Source organism: Mesoplodon bidens (assembly GCF_964165515.1).
Source record: "Mesoplodon bidens genome assembly, chromosome: 18".
NCBI lineage: Eukaryota > Metazoa > Chordata > Mammalia > Artiodactyla > Ziphiidae > Mesoplodon > Mesoplodon bidens.
In genome coordinates, this window is record NC_138175.1 from 28,833,338 (window position 1) to 28,858,612 (window position 25,275).

General features: G+C 52.4%; 2 protein-coding genes across 7 annotated transcripts in view; both read right to left on the reverse strand.

The window, feature by feature from the left end:
• Positions 1-3,231: 3,231 nt before the first annotated feature.
• The window catches only part of SLC12A3 (solute carrier family 12 member 3), a gene marked incomplete at its 5' end in the record, with an annotated part of 38,147 nt that continues 16,103 nt past the window's right edge, over positions 3,232-25,275 (reverse strand). For 2 of the 6 annotated variants that reach the window (XM_081216581.1, XM_081216580.1), the window contains 12 exons: positions 3,232-4,167; positions 9,357-9,424; positions 10,914-11,049; positions 14,621-14,707; positions 17,065-17,176; positions 18,076-18,177; positions 18,896-18,943; positions 20,076-20,158; positions 21,615-21,721; positions 22,766-22,906; positions 23,248-23,359; positions 24,786-24,885. In XM_081216581.1, coding sequence (XP_081072707.1) covers positions 4,026-4,167; positions 9,357-9,424; positions 10,914-11,049; positions 14,621-14,707; positions 17,065-17,176; positions 18,076-18,177; positions 18,896-18,943; positions 20,076-20,158; positions 21,615-21,721; positions 22,766-22,906; positions 23,248-23,359; positions 24,786-24,885 — 1,238 coding nt within the window. In that variant the 3' untranslated portion in view covers positions 3,232-4,025. Of the gene's footprint in view, positions 4,168-9,356; positions 9,425-10,913; positions 11,050-14,620; positions 14,708-17,064; positions 17,177-18,075; positions 18,178-18,865; positions 18,944-20,075; positions 20,159-21,614; positions 21,722-22,765; positions 22,907-23,247; positions 23,360-24,785; positions 24,886-25,275 lie in introns of all 6 variants that reach the window. The other 4 variants (XM_081216579.1, XM_081216578.1, XM_081216583.1 and 1 more) reach the window with 2 other exon arrangements.
• Positions 13,157-14,021, reverse strand: LOC308606337 (histone H3.3A-like). Its single transcript, XM_081217088.1, has one exon. It carries the CDS (start codon positions 13,759-13,761, stop codon positions 13,351-13,353), a length of 411 nt encoding a protein of 136 aa, XP_081073214.1. The 5' UTR covers positions 13,762-14,021; the 3' UTR covers positions 13,157-13,350.

A 25,275-nucleotide genomic window follows, 5' to 3' on the forward strand; every position in this document is an offset into this window, starting at 1 on the left:
TGGCTGTTTTGCATGTGCTTGGGGGCCTCCCAGCCAGGTGGTTCTTCTGGAACGTTCCAGCTATTCTCTTCCCTGTGAAACCCACCTCTCCCTCCTAGCCACACGAGAGGCCAGGCAGGTGTGTAAAAGGGAATTCAGTCCAAATGGGGCTCTCCATGCTCTAATGAGACCTGCGGCTCTCTGCCTGGGAGGCGGAACTCAGAGAGCCTATCTGGTGGAAAACAGGCGCTGCTGTACTTACGTCAAAGCCACGACAAGTCTGGGCAGGAACTGAAAGAGGATATGAAATCTGGAGGCTGAAATGTCAAGGGGAAAATCAGGAGCTATCTGAGCAGTGGATCCTGGGGGAGATAAATGAGGAGTCCCTTCTGCAGTGGCTGTTGTGGCTGCTGGTGGGGGCTGGGTCCAAGCTCTGATGACCCAGCTCTCTGTGGCTTTCCATGCATAGTGCAAGGGTGGACTACTCACTGATGTGGAGTATCTACTCGTCCAAAAGCAGAGAAAGACACACACACACTGTAGACCAAAATCTCGTACCCTCTCAGGGCCCAATATGCCCAACAATGACTTGGAGGGCCTTCAGAGCCTCTGAGCACACAGTAGGGCAGCAGGAAGTGGTGGGCCAAGTGGGGGGGACTGAAGAATATGTCCTCCCCCCAACCCCTCCCCTCACTTCCACAACTTTGATCAACCACGCGTGGGCCAAAGCACAGTCAGCAGCAGGCCAGCTGGCTGGTGACACATGCTTTGGTCCAATTCTCTCATTTCACAGACCGAAGCTCAGAGAGGTTAAGGGGGCATAGCTGAGGTCACAAGCCAGTTTTGGGGGGAGACAGAAACTCAAGTCCAGGTTCCTTGGTGGCCATGCTGTGGCTCTTTCCACTCAATCTCTCCGCCCCTCGGGTTGAGGCAAGATTGAAAATTCTGGGAGACTTTTAAAAAGACTAAAGGGACTTCCCTGGTGGCCCAGTGATTAAGACTCTGTGCTCCCACTGCAGGGGTCACGGGTTCGATCCCTGGTTGGGGAACTAAGATTCTGCATACCACGCGGCACAGCCACCAAAAAAAAAAAAAAAAAAAAAGACTGAAGAAAACAGGTTCCCTGTGTGTCTACAAACACATGTAAGAAGCAAAGGGAAAATAAGTGGCTCCTGTAAATGTCCATGTGGAAATCTGGCAATATGACCTACAGAACCAGTGGAAGCTCAGCACAAAGTTCAATCCAGGGTTGAAAAAACAACACAGTTTTTTCATAACACTCAGCATAGTTGAAACACAGTGTGTTCCAAAACAAATGAATTCTGTTGACTGAATAAATGTATTTTTATTCATTTCATTGTTTTTCACCTTACTGTTAACTCAAGGCTTTAAAAAATTTTTTTAAATTAATTAATTAATTCAATTTATTTTTGGCTGCATTGGGTCTTTGTTGCTGCATGCGGGCTTTCTCTAGTTGTGGCGAGCAGAGGCTGCTCTTCATTGTGGTGCATGGGCTTCTCATTGCCGTGGCTTCTCTTGTTGCGGAGCACGGGCTCTAGGCATGCGGGTTTCAGTAGTTGTGACACATGGACTCAGTAGTTGTGGCTCACGGGCTCTAGAACGCAGGCTCAGTAGTTGTGGCACAGGGGCTTAGTTGCTCTGCGGCATGTGGGATCTTCCCAGACCAGAGCTCGAACCCGTGTCCCCTGCATTGGCAGGCGGGTTCTTAACCACTGCGCAACCAGGGGAGTCCAAGGCTTTCGAAAAATTATTTATTTATGTATTTATTTATTTATTTATTTTTGGCTGCATTGGGTCTTCGTTGCTGTGTGTGCGCTTTTCTCTAATTGTGGAGAGTGGGGGGCTACTCTTCACTGTGGTTCATGGGCTTCTCATTGCGGTGGCTTCTCTTGTTGCAGAGCACAGGCTCTAGGCACACGGGCTTCAGTAGCTGTGGCACACAGGCTCAGTAGTTGTAGCTCACAAGCTTAGTTGCTCTGTGGCATGTGGGATCTTCCCAGACCAGGCATCGAACCCGTGTCCCCTGCATGGGCAGGCGGATTCTTAACGACTGCACCACCAGGGAAGTCCCCAAAGCCTTTTTTTTTTTTTAAACAAAGCTATTATCAGTGTTCAAAATTTGGTTTCCAACATGGTGAATTTTTTTTTTTTTAATTCCCAAAGGCAAAGCATTCTCTGTTCTTGGATCAGTGTCTCCCTGAGGTCAGAAGAGGGAGCACCTGTTTGCCAGGAAATGGTTTTCCATGTGGCTCTAGAAAGGCAAGCATTCCCTGATGGAGCCTTTGCCTTATCTGGAGTTGGAGTTGGTCCAGGTCCACCGAACGGCTCAGAGGCAGCCCCCTCTCCGTCCTTCAGGAGCTCAGCCAGGAGCTCTGGCTCCCTCAGCAAAGGCCTCCTGGGAACCCAGGGCCTTGGTCTCTGCAGTGGGATGAACACTAAAGTCCTTTGAGTCCCAACCCCAAGAAAGAGACTTTCGCCTTCATGACTAAGTGGGTGCTTCAGTGCACTTGGAGGGGGTCAACCAGACCCAGAGATGCCTGGTTCCTTGGCCACCCCAGTGCTATTGGAAGAAGGCTCAGCCAGTGGAATCCCCCAACAGCTCACCTTTATGCTGCTTGGGTACATCTGAGCTGAAATGCCCTTTCAGAGAGCCTCACCCACCAGCATTGGACATATCTTAATGTACATGCTGCTCCTGCATCCCAGGTGATGGTGCAAACACTCTGGGGGGGTTTCATCCACAGTAACCTGAACACACTTACCTGAGCAAGGTTCGTCTCCCCCAGGTTCTCTCTCTTCTCTGAGCCCCATCTTATGTTCCCCGCACTGCAGCCCCTCTGCTACTTACTCTGTTTCCATCTCTTACTGGTGGTTCCTCCTCCCTGTCCTCCCCTCCACCCTTGGGCTGGGTTTGGACATTTCTGATTCTTTGCCCAACGCTGCCATCTTTACACCCACCTCTCTGCTTCCCCATTCCTGACCCACCAAACCTGCACCCCCAACCAAACCTGAAATTTAACACTCCTGCATGAGACTCCCTAAACCATGCCCCTCCTTTGAAGCTCTTTCCTGACACACCCACCATCCATACCCCTCCTCCTGGTGTTTTTGTTGGTTCCCTTTCCTTCCCTGTGGGATGAGCTGGGGAAAATGGCAGTGATGCCCACCATGGCCTTTCTCCAACTAGATGAACTCCCTGTTGTATAGAAAAACACAGGGCACAGAGGAAAGTCTAAGCTGTATTTTTCAAATCATGAGTCAGCACCCATTAGTGGATCCCAAACTCAATTTAGTGGATTGCAACCAACATTAAAAGGAGAACAAGAAATAGAAAGAATAGAAACTACCAAAGTGCATCACTCATAGTAAGGATAAGGATTGATTTGTGACACTTCAGTTTCACTGTGTTTGTTCCAAACCTCAATGTAAAACAGATTTCTTACTGTGGGTCGCAGTCTGAAAATGTTTGAAAGTCCCGGTCTACCAAAGAACCAACCAAAACACTGAAGACATGCTATTGAAAGCAAAGGAAGTGAGAGGTGGTTAAATAAATTTGCATTGTCATGGAGGCTCAACGAGCCTCATATTCCCCCTGTAAGTGCTGTAGGTGGGGTGCCCACTCTCCTGATATTGGAGGGGGGAGGTGTGTTTAGGGGGTGCTCCCAGGAAAGGTCTGTAGAAACGGCCAAAATTCACACTCAGCACTCTGACTCAAATTTGTATACAAATCAAAGATTGAAATCTTAATTTGTTGTAATTGAGAGCAAAAGAAAACTTGAAAGGAATATGAATCCACCAGAGTTTTCCAGACAGCTCCACCTGCTACTTCTCCAGCCCAGAAAAACAAAGCCCAGAGGACTTGTCTGATGGGAGTGGGGTCCAGCTGAAATTTGGAAATCTACCAGCTTCTTCCATCAGATCAGCAGATGCTACCACTAAAAGTGCAATGGGCATGTGTCCTGTCCCCGTGGACAGGTGGGCACCCCCTGTACCCTGGCTTTGGGCAGGCACAGCCAAGCCCAGAATTACTGGCAGTAAAAGGTGAGTACGTTTTCCTGGTTTCCTCGGATCAGGATGACCGGAGGTCTGAGGTCCTGGGACAGCGTCTCCAGCCAGGCCATGTAGAGCGAGCTCGGGCACTTCCCCTTCCTCCCTATGGGCAAGGTGCTGTGGGGCAGGAAGAAGCAGCAGATGGGGAATTACTAAGGGGCCTTCCCCACACGGCCCAGTTCCTGGTTTGCTTTCTGAACAGTGTCTCCGTTTATTGGCCCCTTCAGAGCTCTTTCTTCCCAGCCACCCTAAGAATGACCCGCTGCTCTCCTTGAAAGCATGATCTGAAATGTACCTTCAGCCGCAAAGCATTTCTTTTCTCTATTATTTTTTTTTTTGGCCGCGCCTCACAGCTTGTAGGATCTTAGTTCCATGACCAGATATCGAACCTGAGCCCTGGCAGTGAAAGCGCTGAGTCCTAACCACTGGACCTCCAGGGAACTCCCACAACGCATTACTAAACAAAGCCATGGCCTGTAAGGTCCCCATGATCTGGTCCCCACCAGCCTCCACAACGTCACCTCCCACCACCTGCAGCCTCGCTCACACCCCTACGGCCACAGACGCTTCCTTTCCACTCCTGTAGAAAATGGCAAGCTTGTTCCTGCCCCAGGGCCTTGGCATGTGACATTCTTTCCACCCAGAAGGCAGTGGCCCCAGCTCATCACCGGGTTGGCTCCTTCGATTCCCTCAGGTCTTGGCTCAAGGGCACCTCCTTCTCTGATCACCCTCTTCGACCCCATCTTCCCATCCCTCTTTATCATGTCACCCTGTTTCATTATCTTCATAGCACTTCACACTCTCAAATCCTATTTTTATTTATTTGTGTGTTGTCTGTCTCCCCCCCACTAGAATGTATGTTCGCTCACGAGTAGGCTGGGTCTGTCTTATCCGCCTGTGCCTAGAACACAGTCTGACACAGTGAGGTTGTATGCCACTCATCCGGCCATTCAGGTCATGCCAGCCTCACCTCTCCAGCTACACACCTGCCTGTGGCCACAACAAAGTGATATGTTCACATGTTTCAGCTGAGCGTCCTGGTCCTGCTCCCTGCCCCGTAGGTAAGGCCCTGGGAGCAGGACTCCGTTGTCGCCTGGGGAGGGCCCCTTGTCTGAACTGCAGTGCTGTGCAAATAACAACATGCCCTGGGAATGCTCTTCAGTCACATTTCCACAGCTATGTTGGGAAATGGCTTTTCTACCACACTGAGATTCCAAAGACGCATGGTGATGCCTGCAGCCATCCTGCTTTTGGCTCTTGGGACGTGGCAGCATCGCAGCTGCCAGCTGGCGTTACGTGAAGCTGGGGCACCGGCACCTTACGTGGGACTGCACTTTGTTTTCCCAAAGTACATCCACAGGTACTATTTCATCTGAACCTCAGAACCACCCTGGGGAACAGCTGAGGGGAATGGGCAGAAAGGAGGGTGCTGTGCGACACTGGGCTTCAGAGCCTGGCTCTGGGGTCAGAGAAGCTGTAGGAGTCACGGCTTTGCCACTTCCTCAGCCACGTGGCTTTGACAAATGGCTCACTGGCCCTGAGCCTCGGTTTTCTCTTCCCCGAAGTGAGAACACACATGCCTCCTTCATGGACGCTTGTAAGCTCTAACGAAAACCCAACTCAGGAAGGGTGCTGCACAATAATGCTCTCACAGAGTAAGCACTTCACAGTGTCAGCAGTACTGTCACCACGTATTACTATTTACCAGCTCGAGATGACCAGCCAGTGAGTGGCAGAGCTGGGACTTGACCTGAGGTCCTGGGATCTTTCCATCCTAGCGGCCCCTGCTCACTGCAACTCCCACCTCCACTGAGAAGGTGAATTGAGGTGCCTAAACAGCTGTCCCTTATTTAAAATTCCATCCTCAAAGCTTCATTTGCCACAAACACTATCCTCCCTTAAAAAGCAAGGTCCCCAGGATTGGGGAACCCGGTGGGAACAAGGACATTCCATTAAGCCAGTGTCACTTTAGTTAGTAGACTGTGTTTGTGTTTGCCTGGTGCCTTTCCAGGGAAAAGGGAAGTGGGAATATGGAAAGCAAACTTTCCTGATTTAACAGTTACGCTAAAGGCTGGAAATGCCTTCCGGGAACTTCTACATCATTTTCCGGGACTGAATTCAGAAACTTCAAAGACCACGAGGGGACTGGTGGCTGCGTTATCCAGGGCAGGGGACTCCCATAGCTCCTGCTGTGGCCTTTCCCTCCCCGAGCGGACCCTGTGCACCTGTCCATGCTACTGATTCCCTAGGCAATCTCCCCCAGTGCCAGCCAATGACACACTCTATTTATGTTCACAGGATGTGTGTGCTGTAAGCTACTAATCTTTAGAAATAAAGCTGCTCCAGAACAAAGGAGCTTTTTGTTTAGAACTGCATCTCTTAGCCACAAAGAAAGGCAGCCTTGGATCAAACTTAGATGCGGAGAGATAACCGTGCTTCAGAATCAGCATCTCAGGCTTCAAAACCCAGTTGCCACTTGAGAGCTGTGAGATCCCGGCAGGTGCTGAATTTCTCTGAGACTCAGTTTTCTCATCTCCTAAGTGTGTGCGCTGCGGAGGGGATGGGGGTAAAATAGAACCACTTCATAGAGTTTTGGAAATTAATAAGGCCCAGTGGGTTGGGATTTTGAGATTAGCAGATACAAACTATTATATGTAGAATGGATAAACAACAAGGTCCTACTGTATATAGCACAGGGAACTATATTCAATATCCTGTGATAGGAACTTCCCTGGTGGTCCAGTGGTTAAGGCTTCCCCTTCCAGTGCAGGGGGTGTGGGTTCGATCTCTGGTCGGGGAGCTAAGATCCCACACGTCTCGTGGCCAAAAAGCAAAACATAAAACAGAAGCAATACTGCAACAAATTCAATAAAGACTTTAAAAATGGTCCACATCAAAAAAAAAAACTTAAAAAAAATAGCCTATGATAAACCATAATGGAAAAGAATATGAAAAAGAATGTATATATATATGTATAACGTAATCACTTTGCTGTAGAGCAGAAATTAACACATTGTAAATCAACTATACTTCAAAATAATTGTTTAAAAATAAAAAAATAAAATGAATAAGGCCCAATGCCTTGAGTGTCATAGAGGCTCAACCGATAAAATGCAATGTTGATTACTATTATTTTGACTACTACTATTTGGCTTTGAGGAGGGAGACTTTATAGAAGAAAGAGGGGTCTAGACCCAAAAGTTATGCCAGAAGTAGGTTGTTAGTGTGGTCAAAGGTTGTTGGGCTGGTTACAAGGCTGCTTTACCAGCAGCGCAGGTTAAGCTGAGCTCAAATGTTATTCAGATAAACTGCTGATTAGCAGACGGCAAACAAGACAGTCCTGCCTCAAAGGTGCTCTAGAAAAGAGTCCACGTGCGCTCTCTGACATGCTGGAAAATGTGATTTTTGTCATTTCATGGAGGCTTGGGAGGGTTTTTTCATTCTTAGAATTTCTGGGAAATGCAGGCTCCTGGGCCCCACCCCAGGCCCTGATCTGGAAGGAATTGAGGAATTTGCTGTTTTCCACGGTCTCCCAGTGGTTCTGATGAAGGTGACCCTCAGAGTGAACTTTTTATGGGCACGTCTCCGGGTTGGAGACTGAGCAGTGCAGCTGCTGCGCCCTCCCAGTGGAGCTGGCTTGACAGCCAGGGCCCCTTTGGGCAACAGCTGCGGCTGCCGCCATGGGGTGGGATGCTGTGTGCAGGCCTCTCCTCTAAGGTGACTGGACTCCTGATTATTTGTATCAGCCAATCCCACAAAGACTGGTGGGTGGGGGATTGGTTTTCCCTATGAGATCCAGGGCGTGGAGGAGTGGGAAGGGAGAGGTGCCAGCAGGTAGTCACCTCCCTGGATGAAATTCCTCATCTTACTGCTTGAGAGATGGACTCATTGCAGTGGCGAATAAACTTAGAATCATAGCATGTTAGCCGTGAAAAAGAATCTTGGAAATAATTTAGTTTAACTCTTCTCTATAATCAGGGAAACTGAGTCTCAGAGAAGGAGGGTTACCTGCCCAAGGCCACACAGTGGGCTGGCCAATGGCAGAGACAAAACGCAAATCTGTTTTGGAGGTGGCACTCAGGAAAAGGTGGTTTGGCACACCCACACCCCCTGGCTGGCACACAACAGGTACCACACCCAGGGAAAGTCGGGGAGCCATCCCAGGATGAAGCCATTGCCACCGTCTTGCCATCTGACCCAGTCAACAGCCAGGCTAACCTGGCCCTAGAAACATTTTCTGCAAGATGTTAGCCAGAGGCTTGGAGATAAACTCACTTTCCTTATACCACAGTCCCCACATCAAAGGCAACATGAAGCACTTTCTTTGTACAAAAAAATGATCTTCCTAAAAGCTCCAGGAAGCATGGCTTCATAGAGCCATCTTCGTGGGCAGCCACCTGTGCATTCACAAAGCCCCCCAGTGAGAAGGGTCCCAGGCTGGGCATCATGCTCTGCTGTCACTATCTTGACATTCTTAATCACTTTTGAACAAGGCACCCCACCTTTTCATTGTGCGCGGGGGCCCTGGAAATCGTGTGCTCCACCTTCATTTCCGGTACAAACAAACAGGTTCCACAGGCTTCCCAGCTGCCCTGTGGAATCTGGAATCCGCAGGTGGCTCACCCCAGGAAATGTCAGGTACTCTGCTTGGCAAATGCCCACATTGCCTCTTGAGCTGGGCCTTTCCCAGCCATGTTCTGCCACCCTGAGACTCCCTGTGCCATTGTTACCTTCCCCTCATCTTCCACTCAGCCTCAGCCAATACCTGCCCTAGCGAGGCAGCTCCTAACCAGACACAAGCAGCAGCAACGGAAGCTCGAGGAGCTGACAGGCACGGAGATTGGGACAGGCACGGAGCCTGGGACAGCCAGGGATGGGGCCAGGCTCTGCTTCCACTGCCTAGACCTGGCACCAACATCAATTGGGGGTGGCCGGTGGCCAAGGAGGGCTGCGTGGTTCCCAAACAACTAGGAATCGATTTTCTTCTGGAATGAGCTGGGTCTCCTTTGTCAAGCCAAGTTTGGCAGGAAAAAGCAGTGGATAAGGGGAAAGTGGTGGTGAGGGGAGTCGGTGAGACCCGGGACACTGGGGCCACAAGACCTCTGCCAGCTCGCACTCAGGCGAGGGGCATGGGGCAGATGCAGGCCCGGCCACGTGCTGAGAAGCCACCCGGGCTGTGTTTACAGGAGTTTGGGGCCCTACATCCTCACAGGGGAAGGCTTGGGTCCTCAGCCAGTGGCCACCCCTGCAGAGCTGACACCTTTGGGCTTGGCGACAGGCTTCTCCTTCTGCAGGGTGCTACTTACATGATGACCAGAGCAGCATCCCGGGAGTAATCCAGCAGAATCTCGTTCAGCCTCACCTGCCGAAGGGACTGGGCGAGGAAAAGCCATGTGGTCACTTTCCATGTCTGATGAGCGATCCCGGCCAAGCCCAGGGGCCTCTTTGAACATCTCAAACCAGGTGTGTGAACTGTTGCCCCTAAGTTATTATAGACTCTCCCACCCCCGAGAAGGTAAGTGAATGCCAAGCTCACCTCCTGGAGAAGCCCCCTGGGTGTTTCCTTCCTGACTTTATTACCATGAGCAGCGGGATCATGGCAGGGAAGAGCCCCTCACATGGCTGGGAAAGCTGGGTTCAAATCTCAGCCCTGAGAGTTCCTGGCAGAGAGCCTGAGCAGGTAACTCACCTCCCTGAGCGTCACTGTCCACAGCTGTGCAATGGGTACAACAGTGCCCTCTCCTGGGGAATTTGGGGAGGCCTGAGGGAGATAATCTATGCAAAATCTCCAGGCCAAGGGGAAGCACTTGATAAGGTGGACTTGGAGCAGGGGTGGAGCTGCTCCACCTCTCCCGTAACAGAGTAGGCAAGAGCCTTCTGTGGACACGATGCTTTACTCAGCGTTTTCCAAGGAGCGGGGCAGCTGTGGGAGGGTCTGGGGCCTCAGGGCTGCTGGGTCAGGGAATTCCCCAAAGCTGGTGGGGGTGCTGGGTTGTGTGGGGCTCCCTTCCACCCCAAGACCTGTCTCCAAATTGTTCAGAAACGACTGACACTCAGGGTCTCATAGTGGACGGACACCCCATGTGAGAGAATGGAAAACCGAGGGGAAGTGAGTTCACCAAAATGTCACACGGTCGGCATTTTGGGTGGAATCATCCCTCGTTGTGGACCTGTCCGGTGAGTTGGAGGATGTTTAGCAGCATCCAGGCCTCTACTCGCTAAATGACAGTAGCAATCCCACCCCCCTCCGAGGTGACAGCCAAAAATGTCTCCAGAAGTCACCAAATGTCACACTGCCTCTCAGAACCACTGACCCAGAGCATACAGGGAGCAGAACTGTGGTCCCCAGGCCCCCAACTGCTCACCCCACCTAAAAATGGCCTTGGCAGCTACCACTCTCCTTTAGGCCCTATCAGCGTCCTGAAGATGCTGCCTGGGAGGCGGGGTGGGGTCTACAGCTAAGGGGAGAAGATCAGCCAGCTTTGTTGGCCCACAGGACAAATTTTGCCTTGACCTTCACCACCCGCCTTATGCATCCCTTCCTGCACACATGGAGGAACAGGGGAGGGGAGGGAGAAGGACTCCGGGTAGTCCACTGCCACGGCCAGGGGGCGGTGACTCAAAATGGGCAGGGGGACCAGGCTCCCACGCCAAGGAGACTCCGAGATCAACCACTGGGTCACCTGTCATACAAGCCGAGCATGTATGGCTTGAGGACACCTCAGAGGCTTGGGGCAGGGAGAGTAGAATCGAGGGTCGGGGAGGGGGTTAAGGAAGCCCAGGACAGATGGGGCACAGGTGCTGACCCCAGGGAGCCCCTGGACCCCCACCCCACCCCAGCAAGGCCCTTCTCTCTCCTGCACCTTGATTCTATTCTTGTTAATCTCCTCATCCGAGATCTTCCAGGGGCAGTCCCGTCTCATCTCGGTGACCGTGGCCTCGTCTTTGAAACCATCATTCAGGCGGAAGGGCGCAATCATGTCCTCAAACCGCTTGGTGCTGGGGACAGAGAGAACAAGTGAGACCGGGTGAGATGCCCGTTTCCAGGGGAACCAGGTCTTCAGAGGGAGATGGAAGTGGGTGTCACGGGGACATACATTTCAGGCTGAAACCCATTCTGACGTTGCCTTTTACATCAAAGCAGCCTCTGTGTTGAATTCAGCGCTGACGGGTGGGTCTGACTTTCAACAGAACTTCCACAAGTCGTCCACGAAGACCAACCTGTGATCCACCTTCATCCACCTGTCCATCCCCCAGGTATTTACTGAGCACTATTCTGTGCCAGGCTCTGTGCTACACAACAGTGAACAAACCAGACAACATACCTCATCCTCACAGAGCTCACGGTCTGCCGGGCAACAAATAAGCAAATAAATACAGATTGGAAGTATTATGAAGGCACAAACTGAGTACCGGGATGGGGACTAATTGGGCAGGAAGACCTCCCCGGACTCAAGGATGCCCGTCCTTCTGAAACCAGCTATGCACAGGGCAGGGGGTGCTGGAGCAAACAGAACTGAAGGTGCAAAGGCCCTGAGGCAGAAGCATGCTTGGGCTGTTTGAAGAGCAGCGAAGGAACCCACGTGTCCGGAGCAAGGCAAGTGCGAGGGAGAATGGGATGCCAACCAGTGTAAGTCAGGTAAAGGAGAAAGAGCCAGAAAAGGATACTTAAGAAGGACCACAGAGGTAGGTGGGAACCAGGAGAGGGTGGCGTCTTAGAAGCCAAAAGAAGGACTGTTTCAAGAAGGATCACTGTGTCAAATGCCGCTGAGAGGCAGAGAAAGATGAGGACAGCAGTGGGCTCTGTGGATCTGGTGGTGCGGAGGTCACGGCTGAGGCTGGAGAGAGTGATTTCAGTGGAGCAGTGGGAGGGCAGCCAGACTGGAGTGAGCTGGAGAAGGAGGGATGGGGAGGAAGCGGCCACAAAGAGTGTAGCATCACTTTGGAGAAGGTTGGCTGTGCAAGGGAGGAGAGAAATGGTCCCAGAGGTGGAGGCAGATGCAGGGGCAAAGCGGGGCTTAAAGACAATATGTGCTGGATGGGGTCTGCATGCTGGCTTGCGCTATCCTCTCCACTGAGGAAGGTCTTCCCCCATCTCTGTTCACGGCCTTCTCAAGGCTCTGCTCCTCCACCAGCAGAGACGACCCTATCCTCCTGTGCATTCTGGTCCCTGTCTGCAGCATTCTGATGGCTCCTGATGTCCTCCCTACACCTAAGCCGGGGTAAACCCTGCAGGGCAGGGCTGCAATGTACTCCTCTCTGCCCCTGCAGCTCAAGCACAGCCCTGAGAGAATGGGAGAGTCAGTATATCCATCACTATTAAATAGTTCCTTTCTTCTCTTCTTGATTTCCTTCCCTCTCTAGGAAAACAAGGGCTAAAGAGGTCAGGACAGACCTTACTTTATTGAGAAGACAGAGTCCTGGAAAACCTCACGTAGACAGGTTGACATAAAGCAATCCTATTGTAAGTGTCTTCTTTTAAGAATATAAAATTGAATTATTAGGAGAATAAATCATCCCTTCTGGCCCCACAATTGAGCCCTGATACAAATTCACACAGGAGTTTGCTTAAAGTCCGCCCACTTGCCATTGCATGGGCAGGCAGGGGGAGTGGTCCCTCAGACCATTCGACATCTTCCCCCCTCCAAGTGCCAGTGGGTTAATATAACATCAGGGGCCGCAGCTGCCGTGTTTCTGCCCCAGGGCCTTTGCACCTTCTGTTCTGTTTGCTCCAGCATCCCTCAGCCCCGTGGAGGTGACGTGCCTCTGCCATGGCCCCTGCAGAAGGAGGTACCCTCTAGCTGTGTATTTCAGGGCATATGATTCTACCATTCCTGGCCACAGCCAACTGGACCAAAGGTAGCCAAGAAATAGGCCTTCCAGTGGCCTTTACCTTAGCTTGGCAGGAAGGGATGAGCTGGGCCAGTCACAGTCCCTTCTTTAGGCACTTAAATTAAGCAATGCCCAGAGAAGGGAGGAGGCAGCTTGTAGCGGATTGGGACTGCAGGGAAAGTTCGAGATGCAGAAAGAGCTCGGAAGCTACAAGCAGGCAGAAGCCACAAATCCAGCATTGACTGATCATCGACTCTGGGCTGGGCGCCGAGTTAAGCATGTTACCCGGATTGTCTAAGGCAGTGGTTTTCAAAGTGAGGTGCCTGCACCAGCACCGGACAGCTTGTTATAATAGCATATTCTCAGGCCTTTCCCCAGACTTATCAACTCCGAAACTTTATTTTTTTATTTTTTTATTTTTTTTATTTTACAGAATTTACTACAAAACACCATAAAAACTGCCTTCACTTAAGCTCTCTCTCCCCGTATCCGGCGAGCCAACTGGATGTCTCTGGGCGTGATGGTGACTTTCTTAGCGCAGATGGCACACAGATTGGTATCTTCAAATAAACCGACCAGGTACGCTTCACTAGCCTCCTGAAGCAAACCAATGGCGGCACTCTGGAACCTCAGGTCGGTGTTGAAATCCTGGGCGATCTCCCTCACCAGCCTCTGGAAAGCCAGCTTCCCGATCAGAAGCTCGGTGGATTTCTGGTAACGACGGATTTCTCGAAGCGCAACGGTCCGGGGTCTGTAGCGATGAGGTTTTTTCACCCCGCCGGTAGAGGGGGCGCTTTTCCTGGCCGCTTTAGTGGCCAGCTGTTTGCGGGGCGCTTTGCCACCCGTGGACTTACAAGCAGTCTGCTTGGTTCGGGCCATTTTCTTTCACCCAATGCCTAAGTATTATGCCGCTTCTCCGACAGCCGCGCCGCTCCCGCTGCCCAGTGAAGAGCCGCAGTTGCCGAACTAACGGAAGAAGCTCCTCCGACTAACGAAGAAACCACTCTGGGTTCCAGGTGCCCCCTATACCTCCGTTTTTATACCCTCGCTTCACGCTGCGTCTCTGCGTCATAGTACCCTAATTTGCATACACCAACGACTTTTCCTATTGGCTGACGCTTTCGCCGACGCGCTGACATCCCCCGACACAAAAGCCACAGCTAACTCAGAATCTTGCGGGTAGGACCCCCAAGCTGTGTTTTCACAAACCCTCCAGGTGATGCTGATGTTTGAGCACCACTGCTTTATGAAAATAATCCAGGGGTTGGAGAAAACTGAAGAAAACCAGTGTAGGTAAAATCAGCCTTTTGTGAATAGCAAGCAGCCTGGGTTCCTGAAGTGTGAAGCTGGAGACTCCCTCAGCCCCCAGGTCTGTGGGGTAGGTGGGGGGGGGGTCCCTGGCAGATGAAACACCGGCTTCTGCTCGAGGGGCAGGATAGCCATGATTTGCACCAGTAAGAGCTTCAAAAACACTTGGTGTGTGAAAAGCATAAATGTGAACATTCTTCGGCTTCCCACCCAGGTATGTTTCTGGCAAAGACCACAGCTCTGATATGCAAAGGACCAGCAGGCAGGGGGAAGAAACACAAACAGAAATTAACGGCTGCACACTCGACCCTTCCTCTTTCTTTCCACGAGCCCAGTCTAGGTGGGGGCAGGAAGGACCATGTCCTTGCCCTTGGCTCACCAGAGAAAGGGCTGACCCTTCTGCCTGGAACCCCCAACACAGAAAACTCACTGCTCAGCCCGCGGCTTCTGGTTGATGTCGGGAAGGATGTGAACTTCGTGGAATCCTAGCCGGAACTTGCTCAGCAGAGAAATGATCCTGGGAGACGGAGATTATTATTTTTTTTAATGTATTCATTCATTCAATGAGTTTTTATTGAGTTCCTGTGGAGGATATAGCAGCAAGCAAAACAAACCCTGCCCTTGGGGAGTTTGCATTCTAACCTGGGAGGAGGGCAGACAATAAATGAATATTGATAAAGCAGGTCAGGTGATGATGAGTGACATGGGAAAGGAATTGTCCTAAGTTCCTGGTGGCCACCTCTGGACTAGGGCGCCTCACATTTTAATGTCTGAGCACCTGCTGGGGATTGTGTTACAGTGCAGATTCTGATCCAGCTGGTCTGGGCTGGGACCTGGGATTCTGCATTTCTCACCAGCTCCCAGGTTATGTGAGGCCTGCTGGTTCACTGGCCACACTTTGAGAAGGAAGTGTCTAAGGGATGGGAGGCGAACTGCAGGAAACTCCTCAGGTGGCTGAGGAAACAGATAACACACATGAACTAAGTACAGATCCAGGAGCAGCAAGCCAGATGGCCCTGACTTTGCATCCACAGGGAAGAGATGCCAACTGTGGTTTGCAGCAGTCAGGGAAGGCTTCACAGAGGAGTTGGTGATCTGGCTTGATGGTGAATGGCGGGTAAGACTTATAGGCCAAAGAGGGTGTCTACACTGGAATCACCCAAGGAGCCTTCTAAACAGTACATGTGCCTCGGCCCTAGCCCGCCCATTGCATCAGAATCCCGGGGCAGGACACAGCATTCGTGATGCCCCAGGACTAGTTGGTGGGGAGTGAGCACCCCAGGAGGGGAGTCCAAATGACCAAAGACATGGGGGTGCAGGGGATGGAGTGGGAGCAGCGAGGGGCTGCCTGGGATGGTGTGGAGCACGCTAGGGGACAAAAAGGAGATAAGCCCGAAGGAGCAGGCTGGGGCCCAGCTGTCAAGCCACTGCTGGTCCCTGAACTTGGGAGTGAACTTAGGAATGCAGAGCTGTGGGCGAACATCTTGGTGTGCAGTGCTGGTTGGCAGGCCTGGGCAGGGCCTGGGTGGAGGCAGTCATGAGGAAGGCAGAGGACGTGGCCTGGTCAAGAGTCAGCTGCGAGGCAGAGGAGATTTCACACCCTTTGCTTGAAAGACATCCTGTGACCCCACAGTGCTGCAGCCTTGAACTAAACTAAACCTGCCGAACCCAGCTCTCAGCTGGAGCTGGAACAGGAAGCCTAGAGGGCAAAGCAGCCTTCGAGGTGTGTTTACCTTTTGGAGAGCACAGGGGAGCGGATGCTGCGTCTCCCAGGCAGTGCTCTCCTCTGCATTGCTGAGAAGGGCCCTCTGGTAGAGAAGTTCTCAGTGGCGGGTGAGGACAACGAGATGGGATTGCTGGTCACCCTTAACTCACGCAGTAGGTGATTCAGAAGGGGTCGTGGGGATGTGGTCCTGGCATAGGACTAAAGTGGCACAAGCCACGGGGTCCTGACCCTGGGGCGTCACGGCGGGCACTAAAGGCTGGGCAGGGTTTTCTCTCTGGTTAATTAACTGCGCGATTTGAGGCAAGCCACCCACCCCATCCTTCCGAGCCCGGCTGCACACTCCAGCAGTCCTCCATCCTACGACCTTAGACCTCACTTGACCTTGCTCTAAAGAAGCAGGTGCCCAAATCTAGGCACACATGTGCCACCTGCCCAATTCCTGCCACCTCCACACCTGTGTACCTGCCTACTATTTACTTCCTTCTCAGCTTAAGTCAACTCACATTCTTACTTAGATACATCCTGAAAGGAAATTGTCATCACAATTTAAACAGAAAACCAGCATCTCTTGCCAGAAAGATATGACCAATAAAGCCAGTAAACCAATGTCACTAAATTCTGGTGGATGCCATTTCCTGCCAAGCACTCCAGCCAGGCCTGCTTCCTCTTGTTTAGACAGAGAATCAGCCACAGAATTGGAGAATTAAGTCACTTCTCACCAAGAGATTCTTCAGAATTTTCTGCTCCTTATCCTGGCCACTGAAGTCACCTCTGGTCTCACCACGGGCAGCAACCCAAGCTTGGGGGACGTTGCCCTGAAAGATTCTAAGCTCCGCCTCATTTCTGAGGAGGAGGGGCCTTCTCCATCCTTCATTTCACACAAATCTCCTTGAGGTTTGTGGGTTTAAAATTTAACAGCTCTCCCTGTCATGGCTGGGACTAGGGCATGTGCATCTTATTAAAGGGGGACAGGACACCAAAACCATCTCTGAAATGGAGAGAAACCTGCTCCTGCCCAGAGCTTCCTCACCACGGCTGTGACCTGAGAGGGGCAAGCCCCCGGGTGCAGTGGAGGGGGTGGGCAGGCTGGGGTAGTGCTGGGGTGACACCTACTGCTCACGCACAACCACACAGTGCCCCCCACTTACGCCTTTCTCTCCTGGTCCAGCCTGTTGATCTGGCCCCCCACGAACACGCGGGTCCTGCATTTATTCCATCTCTTCTTGCGGCCAAGGAGATAGGGGATGAGGAGGGTGAGGCCTGGCAAGGAGGGTCTCATGAGTCAAGAGGAAAATGCTCTCAGGATCCAGCCCTCTCTGAGTTCCCGCCCCGCTCTGCCACTAGCAAACCCCTTCCCCTCTCTGGACCTCAGTGTACCCACCTCTGTAATGAGTGTGCCAGACTAAACCAGGGGTGAAACACGGGGCTCTGTGGGCTGGGGTTTATTTGGCCTGCACGATGCTTTTAAATAAGTGAGCTGGCATTTAATAATTGGGATATTTCACATGTAAATCTAGATCGCTGTCACTTATCACTGTGTAATCCACAAATGACCTCACTACTCTGTGCCTCAGTTTCCTTATTTGTAAAGGGGGGTAATAATCGTTCCTACCTGGGGACTGCATTAGGTTAACCCATGCAAGCATTACAGTAAGTGCTCATTCAATACTATCTATCACATCCTATATATAATAGGATATATCCTACTGGAACAGAACATTTTCTCTGTATCTAGGACTCAATCAAGGGTGGGAACAATAAAGCTGAGAATGATATGCTTTAAGAAAAATGGGAGAGAGTGGTTTTCTTTGGGAAGTGAAGAATATCCCTACAGCTTTCCTGTGCACCAGGCCACCTCTCCCATTTATGTCATGTGTCTGTGACCCCAAGGGCCTGTCCAGTCTGAAGGTTCCACCTCATATTGACCTCAGCTGCTCCCAAGTCTCCCATTTTATAGTTGAAAAGCATGGGGCCAAGAGAGGGGCCCAGCCAGGCTCCTGTGAGCCCAGTGGTGGGCCCAGGGGTCCCTATTTCCCTTTGCTAGGCTCCAAGGTCCCACCAGAAGCCTTGTCAAGAGTGACCAGGAAGGGCATGCTGAGAGAGTAAGTCATAGAGGGGAGACGGCCGTGGGGGGGATCCGGCGTCCTGGGGGCACTGACCTCCATCGTCAAATAGCCAGTAGATGTCGATGGTCTTCTTTCCCTGCTCCGACTGGAAGATGGTGCTGGCCTGCTCCTCCTGCACCAGGGCCTCGGGGTCCACTGCAGGAGCAGAGGGGCAGGTCACGTGGGAGCAGAGCCCGTCCAAATACCCGAGTGTGTCTGAAACAGAGCGAGCTGCCCCGGGAGGTGGGCTTGCCGTCACCAGGGCTGTGCATGTGGTGGCCGGAAGCCCCTGCTGCAGGCATGCACTGGGGGACTGGCCCGGAGCACCGCCAATGGGCCCTCCTGATGCCGAGATGCCAGGAGCAGGGACCCAGGATGGGCAGGGCTGGGATGCGCCCCTCCCCTGCTCCCAGCTTCTGTCTCCTGGGATTCTGGTTGGCACTGGGGGGTTGGGGTCATTCTCTTAACAACTCCACTGTGCCCCTCACAGATGTGCACAGGATGCCCCCAGCTCCTGCACTGCAGGTTCCCCTGCCTGCCAGAGAATCGCTGACCCTCCCGGTTGGAGCCTGGCCAGGGGGGCCTCGGAGGGGTTGGGGCTTGGGCCCCAGAGCCCACTGGGTGGGGGTCCCACGATGCCTGGACACTGAATTCTCCAGCAGGGCTGGCAGTCTTTATCCTGCTCCCTCCCCCACCCCCCGACTCCCTGTTGCTTAATCTCAGGGGTCTCAGGCACCACTGTCACAAGCAAAAACCTCCTGCCCTTGCCCAAGTTTCCCGGTGGCCCGTCACTAGCTGCTCCCAGGGTGAGAGCGCCCTGAGCCTCTGAGTGGGTGGGACTGACCCGTGCCGGAGACAGATGGTCTGGCTCCACTGGCTCTGGCTTCCTTGCCATCCTCCACTGGGTCAAACACGGGGTTAACTGCAAAAAAGTGGGAGCTCTGTTCCCAGGCTCTCCTGCCTGGGGCTCTTCCGGGCTCCCCCTTACCCTGGGAAGAAGGTCCTGACCTCAGCTTCCACAGATCTGGCCTCTGCCTCCTTTCATGCTTCGGCCCCACCCGGCTTCCTTCTGCTGCTCAGACAGGCTACGCTCCTTCCCACCAGGCCTCAGTGGTGGGTGGCGTGGTGAGTGGTCCCTGGGCCAGGAGCCCTCTTTCCCCAGCCCTCCCCTTCTAGCCACAAGCCCCCTCCTCAGAGAGGCCCTCCTGCCCGCATGCCCTGTGTTGGCCTCCTCAGGACACCTCAGGACACTGTCACTGCCTGAAGTGAGTCCTGGGTCCGTGCGTTTCCCGCCTGAATGTCAGCTCCTCAAGGGCAGACTTTGTTTTGCTCCCTGCTGCACGCCCAGCGCCTAGAGCAGCCTCGGTCAGGAGTGTGGCCACTGTTCTGTAAATTCTGGTTGCATAAATATTCAGTGAACTACTGCTGGGTGCCAGGCATGCCCTCGGTGACCCAGATGAACAAGACCCAGGCCAGCCTGCGGCGTTCACACCTCTCAGTTCCCTCAGCACTGCCTCCCCGTTTGTCTTCATATGCATTCTTTCTTTCACACCTCTAAAATTTACTCATTCAGATCTGCCTCTTTACATGTGACTTTACATGTAACACACATCCCTACTCAGTGCCCCAATCCTGGTTCTGGAGACAAAAATACCCAGTTTTCATGGCCTTCCTGGGTGTGTTCTCATACTCTGTTGTCTTTACGTGACCCTCTCTCACCCCTCTTTTCCTTTTTCCTGGCTATTAGATCCTCTTTATCCCACTGGTTACAAAAGTTCTTATCGTGATTCGGGGGCCTCTGAGGTCCAGTTCTGGTTCTGGCCGCAGCTGGAAGCAAGACCTTGAGCTCGTCACATCCCCTTTCTGGACCTCGGTTTCTCCATTTAGAAACCTGATGATCTCCAACAAAAGCTGACTTTCTAGGAGTCTGTGACCTTTTATTTACTAATTTCCCCCTGTCTTCCCTGTACCACTTTAAAAAAATGGGTTCTAGAACTTCCTGATATCCTGCTCTGATTTTGATGGGGTGTCAAGAAGGTGGGGTGTGTACTCACTGTGCGCCTGCATCACCTTCGAGATGTTGAGCCCCTCACGCATCCTCATGACACACACACTGTAGTTGAAATCAAAAGCGTCGCTGGAAAGAGAGGAGGTGGGGTCAGCCTCCCCTTGGCCCCAGTCCCCAGCAGGCCAGGTGTCTACAGCTGACCCTGCCTCTCCCCATACCTTTCCTCCTCTCTGGGCCTCAGTCTCCCCATCTGTATAATGTGCAGGCAGGACTGGAAAGGCCCCCAGGACCTCTCTAGCTCTACCGTCTGCGGCACTATGGATCCTACAGACCCTGTACTTGGGGAAAACTGAGTCAGGCCAGTCTTAGGGCCAGGCCCTGTCCTCCTGATACATGCAGCTACTCCTCACAACTCTGCCAGCAGAGGTGGGGATGGGAATTACCCTCTCCATTTGACAGATGCAAAACCCGAGTTTTAGGGAGTAACTTGCCCATGACACACACTAAGGAAGTGGCCAACTGGGATTAGAATTAAATAGCTGAGGCTGGAAACCCTGAGGACAGCTATGCACATAAGAATGGCCTCGCTCATGAAGACATCAATAGGTTGTCTATATAAATGTCTACAAGGCTCCTACCCCACAAGTATATTTACTGCCGGGTTGACACAGTGTCCAAGAGCCCACCATTAGGGCTAATCTAATAGGATAAGCACTGCCCTCTCTGGACTCCTTTAATTACACATCACTGGGACAGGGGCCTTTCAGGCCCCAGCAATTTGGAGTTTTGGCATGCTGAAGCTGGGGGTTCCTGAAAAGCAAGTATACACCGCCTCCTGTTGTAATTTTGTTAGAGGCAGTGAGATGCACTGCTCAGAGTCATACAGCTGGTTCACAGCAGACCTGGAAGCAGGGCCCAGGTCCCCAACACTCAGCCTCATGTTCTTTAAATGCTCCTGCACACTGCCTCTCTGTACCACGTCAGTGCAGAAAACAACTCAGGTAGGCATTTTCTGGACCTTGCACAGCAAGAGCTGAAGGAGAAAGAGTTTGGAGTTAACCCTAAAATCCCTAGGGAGTTTATCCCCCTGGTCCCATCTCCCAAGCTTGTCGCCTCCTTGGAGGCCTGGTCTCAGATGTACCACCTCACAGCTTGAGAGCTGGCCATCTGCAGGTCTTCTGCAGCCTCCAGGTGGACACAAGATTTTCACCTAAAAACCCACATTTTCATCTTCTCTGAAAAACTAGATCTAGCAACACCGGGCCCACATTTCTGCTTGGGCACGATTAGCTGGAGCCAAATAGCAGCTGTTCTCTCCAGTTTGCCACAATCCCCACTGCTCCCTAATGCCCACCCTGAGCCCACTTCACTGTGTTACCTGCCTGTTTCTGCTGATCTTGGTGTCTATGACTCACAGGTCAGAGTGGGGAACCCTCAGACTGTCTTTTTCTTCCTCATCTTTGAACCAGTGGACTCAGCTTCTTACAGCACCCACTGCTTCCCCCTCTACTTCCCAAGGCCCAGGAAACTCCAAAGGCCCAAATTGAGAGACCACAGGCTCTGCCTCCCTCATGCCCTCACTCACTGCAGGATGCCGATGTAGTCTTCCACTGTTGCCGGGTGAGCCGACTGCCAGTTCTTCTTGAACCCGACCACCAGAATGTTGGGCTTCATCCTCCCGAGACCTGCAGCCTGCTGGGGGTGGGGGGGAGCGGGGAGGGGATGAGGTGAGGAACCAGGCCGCAGGCCCCACAGGGCTCTGTTCTGTGACTAGGGTGGGGCTCCGTCTCAGCCCCAGCTGTCCTCTCTGCCATGTCATGGGGGCTTAGGAAACACATCTGCCAGTTCAGGGTCCTGTTTGCCTGGACACACCCACGAGACAGGTGAAGCTACAGCCAGAGTTATTCCCCTGCGGCCTCTCCAAGCCGGTGCCAGCGGCTGGACTGTCACATAAGTTCTGGATTATCCCAGCTCCAGCTTCTCTAGTAAATTATTTCTTATAAAAAGGGACTTGAATTTGGATGTCAATCTTGGAGTATCCCTGGGTCATCTAATCCTTACATCTCTTATGTTTCTCTTTTTTTTCATGTTAAAATTTTTTTTTACTTTTTGAGGTGAAACTTATATAACAGAAAATCAACCATTTAAAAGTGTATAATTCAGTGGCGCTTAGTATACTTAAAATATTGTGCAATCATAACTTCTACCTACTCTCCAAATATTTTTATAATCCCAAAAGGAGACCTCGTATGCTCTTTTTTTTAATTTTGAGAAATATTGAAAAGGATTCCCCTATGTTGACTCAGAATTAACAACTGTTATTTTATTCATGCATCCCATTACAAATGAGAAAATTGAACAGTAAAATGAATTGCCCAGTGGAATGTTCTAGAACTTGATCTGACTGGTGGTTTCACAGCACTGAGCAGTGTCTGCATATGTAAACATTTATCAAACTATACACTTTTTCAGTTTGCTGAAAATTATATATGTAAATTATATCTCAAAAAAACCAAAATCACAAAATGTGTCATCAGCTCCCACAGGCCTCCAAAGCAGTTTCCCCAGGCCCTGGGCACTTTGAGAAAGTGCCCTGAATCAGCACATCTGGAAAGGCAAGAAAGGCAGGACTCCTGTTGCAGCAAAAGGGGCTTCAACTAGCCCCTCACGGCATCCCACCTTCCAGGTCGTCACACCAACTAATAAGTCCTGTGAGGAAGCCCCGGGCCCGCGCACCTGCATGAGAATCTGGACACCACTGCGGAGGTCCTCAGCGATGACATCGGAGTAGAAGGCCTTGATCTTCCTCTTGTTCAGCCACTTGGTGTGCCCATTGGCGATGAGCCGGAGCTCAGGCATCCTCTGTTTGCGGGGTCCCTGGGGGGGGACAGGGGCAGGTGACATCAGGGGTGGCCTTCATCCTCTGGCCTGAGACTCAGCCCCTCTCCTGCCCTGGAGGCTCTCCCCTGAGCTCATTGCTGGTTCTCCATTATGGAATTAGGGGAGGAAAAGCAGAAGAGGAGGGAGAGGGAGGGGTGGAAGGAAGATGGAGGGAGCAGGTGAGAGGCAGGACATTGTGGGCAAGCCAGGGAGAGGGATGGGGGAGGGAGAGAATCTGCCCAGGGCACCACAGCCCCTCCTGCTGCCCCCAGGGGTGGACCTGGTGCCCAGGGGCTCCTCCAGGAGTACAGCCCCACCTCCCTGCAGGGGGCACTCACAATGAGCACGTGGCCACAGATCATCAAGCTGAGATTCCGGGTGAAGGTGCCCACAAAGTCCACCAGGGCTGGGCGGAAGTTGGGGGGCCCCGTGAGCACCAGGCACTGGGGGCTGAGGAGGGGAAGGGAAAAGGGTGTGAGCTGTCAGGACAGAGCTGAGGGTCTGGATGCCAAATACAGGTGCCCCTGGAGTTCTACCACCTCCCAGGACTCCCTTCCTAGGACAGGTGAACCACCCTGTGGTCTTCCCGTCTCTGATTCCTTTCCAGCTCTCTTGGTGGCCACCACACTGGGTGCCCCTTTTCCTTCCTGCTCAGGCCACCAAATGCTGCATGTGGGTAAACCACCCTCTTGCTGCTCCATCTGGTGCTCCTTCCCTGCCCAGCCCAGCAGGATGTGAAAAGAATAAAGACTGGGAGTGGGGAGGCCCATCACTTATGAGATCACTGTGTCACTGGGTGGGTGAGTCAGCCTCTGGGTCAAGAGGCAGCCAAGGGTCATGGTCAAGGGCCACTACCAGACAGCTGGAGCCAGACAAAATTGGCCACTCACCAGCTGTGTGACCTGGCACTAGTTATTTAACCTCTCTGGGCCTCAGTGTTCTCATCTGTGAAAGTGGTTAGTAACTTCATATACCTCAGAGGGTTGTGGTGAGGCTATGTAAGGCACTTTGAGCAGTAATGCAACATAGATACATCCGATTATTAACATGGTGATCTGATGGGAAGGGGTTCCTGGGTGCACACTTTTCCTCACTAAAGAGGGGAATCAGCTTCGAAGGATACTTGGGAGAGGCTCATCACAGTCAGTCCCATGATCACAACACCAGAGCACCCCTACAAACACAGGTGGCCCTGTGTATCTGCGTCCACAGATTCAACCAAGGGTGGTGGTTGAATCTGTGGATGTGGAACCATGGATACTGAGGGCCAACTATGCTAGGCTTTTTTTTTTTTTTTTTTGCGGTACGCGGGCCTCTCACCGCCGCGGCCTCCCCCGCTGCGGGGCACAGGCTCCGGACGCGCAGGCCCAGCGGCCATGGCTCACGGGCCCAGCCGCTCCGCGGCATATGGGATCCTCCCAGACCGGGGCACGAACCCGTATCCCCCGCATCGGCAGGCGGACTCCCAACCACCGCGCCACCAGGGAGGCCCCTATGCTAGGCTTTTTATATAAGGGACTTCAGCATCTGAGGATATTGGTATCTGGGGGGTGGGGGTGGGGAGGTGGGGCTGGAACCAATTCCCCGCAGATACCGAGGGACGACTGTATTGCCCTTTGCATTTGTATTGCCCAGAGCATATTCCGTTGTGGAAACTTAGGTACACAGAAGTCACTAGACTTGCTTGGTCCCCACTGGGCAGTGTCAGCCCCAGTCTCCTGACTGCTGGGCAGTGCTCCTCCACCCTGTTTCCTCTCTGCAAGGGGACCGTGCCCATCATGAGTCTGCTGGTCAGGTGACAGGCCTTGGCCTGGAGCCTCCCGGAGCAGGGTCACAGCCAGCCCTGCATCCCAGGCATCCCCAAGGCTGCACTCACCGATAGTTCTTGATGTGGTCCTCCACCTCGTTGAGACCCACCGAGTAGCTCAGGGCCAGGTTGTAGGTGCCAGCCTGTACCGAGGAGCCCCAGTTCACCTCTGAGGGGTGTGTGCAAGGTTAGAAGTCATGGGAGAAACCAGACATACATATGTTGACCTTCTTCAGGAACCGAGCACCGTGGGAGCAGGTAGACAGCCTGTAGATCTGCTCCTAACGTTTGCACATGCAATATGGCTACGCATTTAAAAGTTATGCATCAAGCTATTGACTCTACAAAATATTCTCCTCCCTTGACGAAAAGATCTTCACAATGACCTGGAAGGCCGGGTTCTACTTTAGAGTGCTAGGCTTTCCTGGCATTCTGCATCCCACCCCCAGATTGCTGTCACCCTGGGAGCCTTGCCTGCATGCGTGCAGACATCCCTGCCCACACGTCCCGGCTTTGACTGGCTGCCCCTCAGTCAGTCAGCCCTCGGCCTGGTGTGCAC

Bases quoted from the DNA above. Each gene is read 5' to 3' on its own strand.
- LOC308606337 (XM_081217088.1), bottom strand. From the start codon at position 13,761: ATGGCCCGAACCAAGCAGACTGCTTGTAAGTCCACGGGTGGCAAAGCG.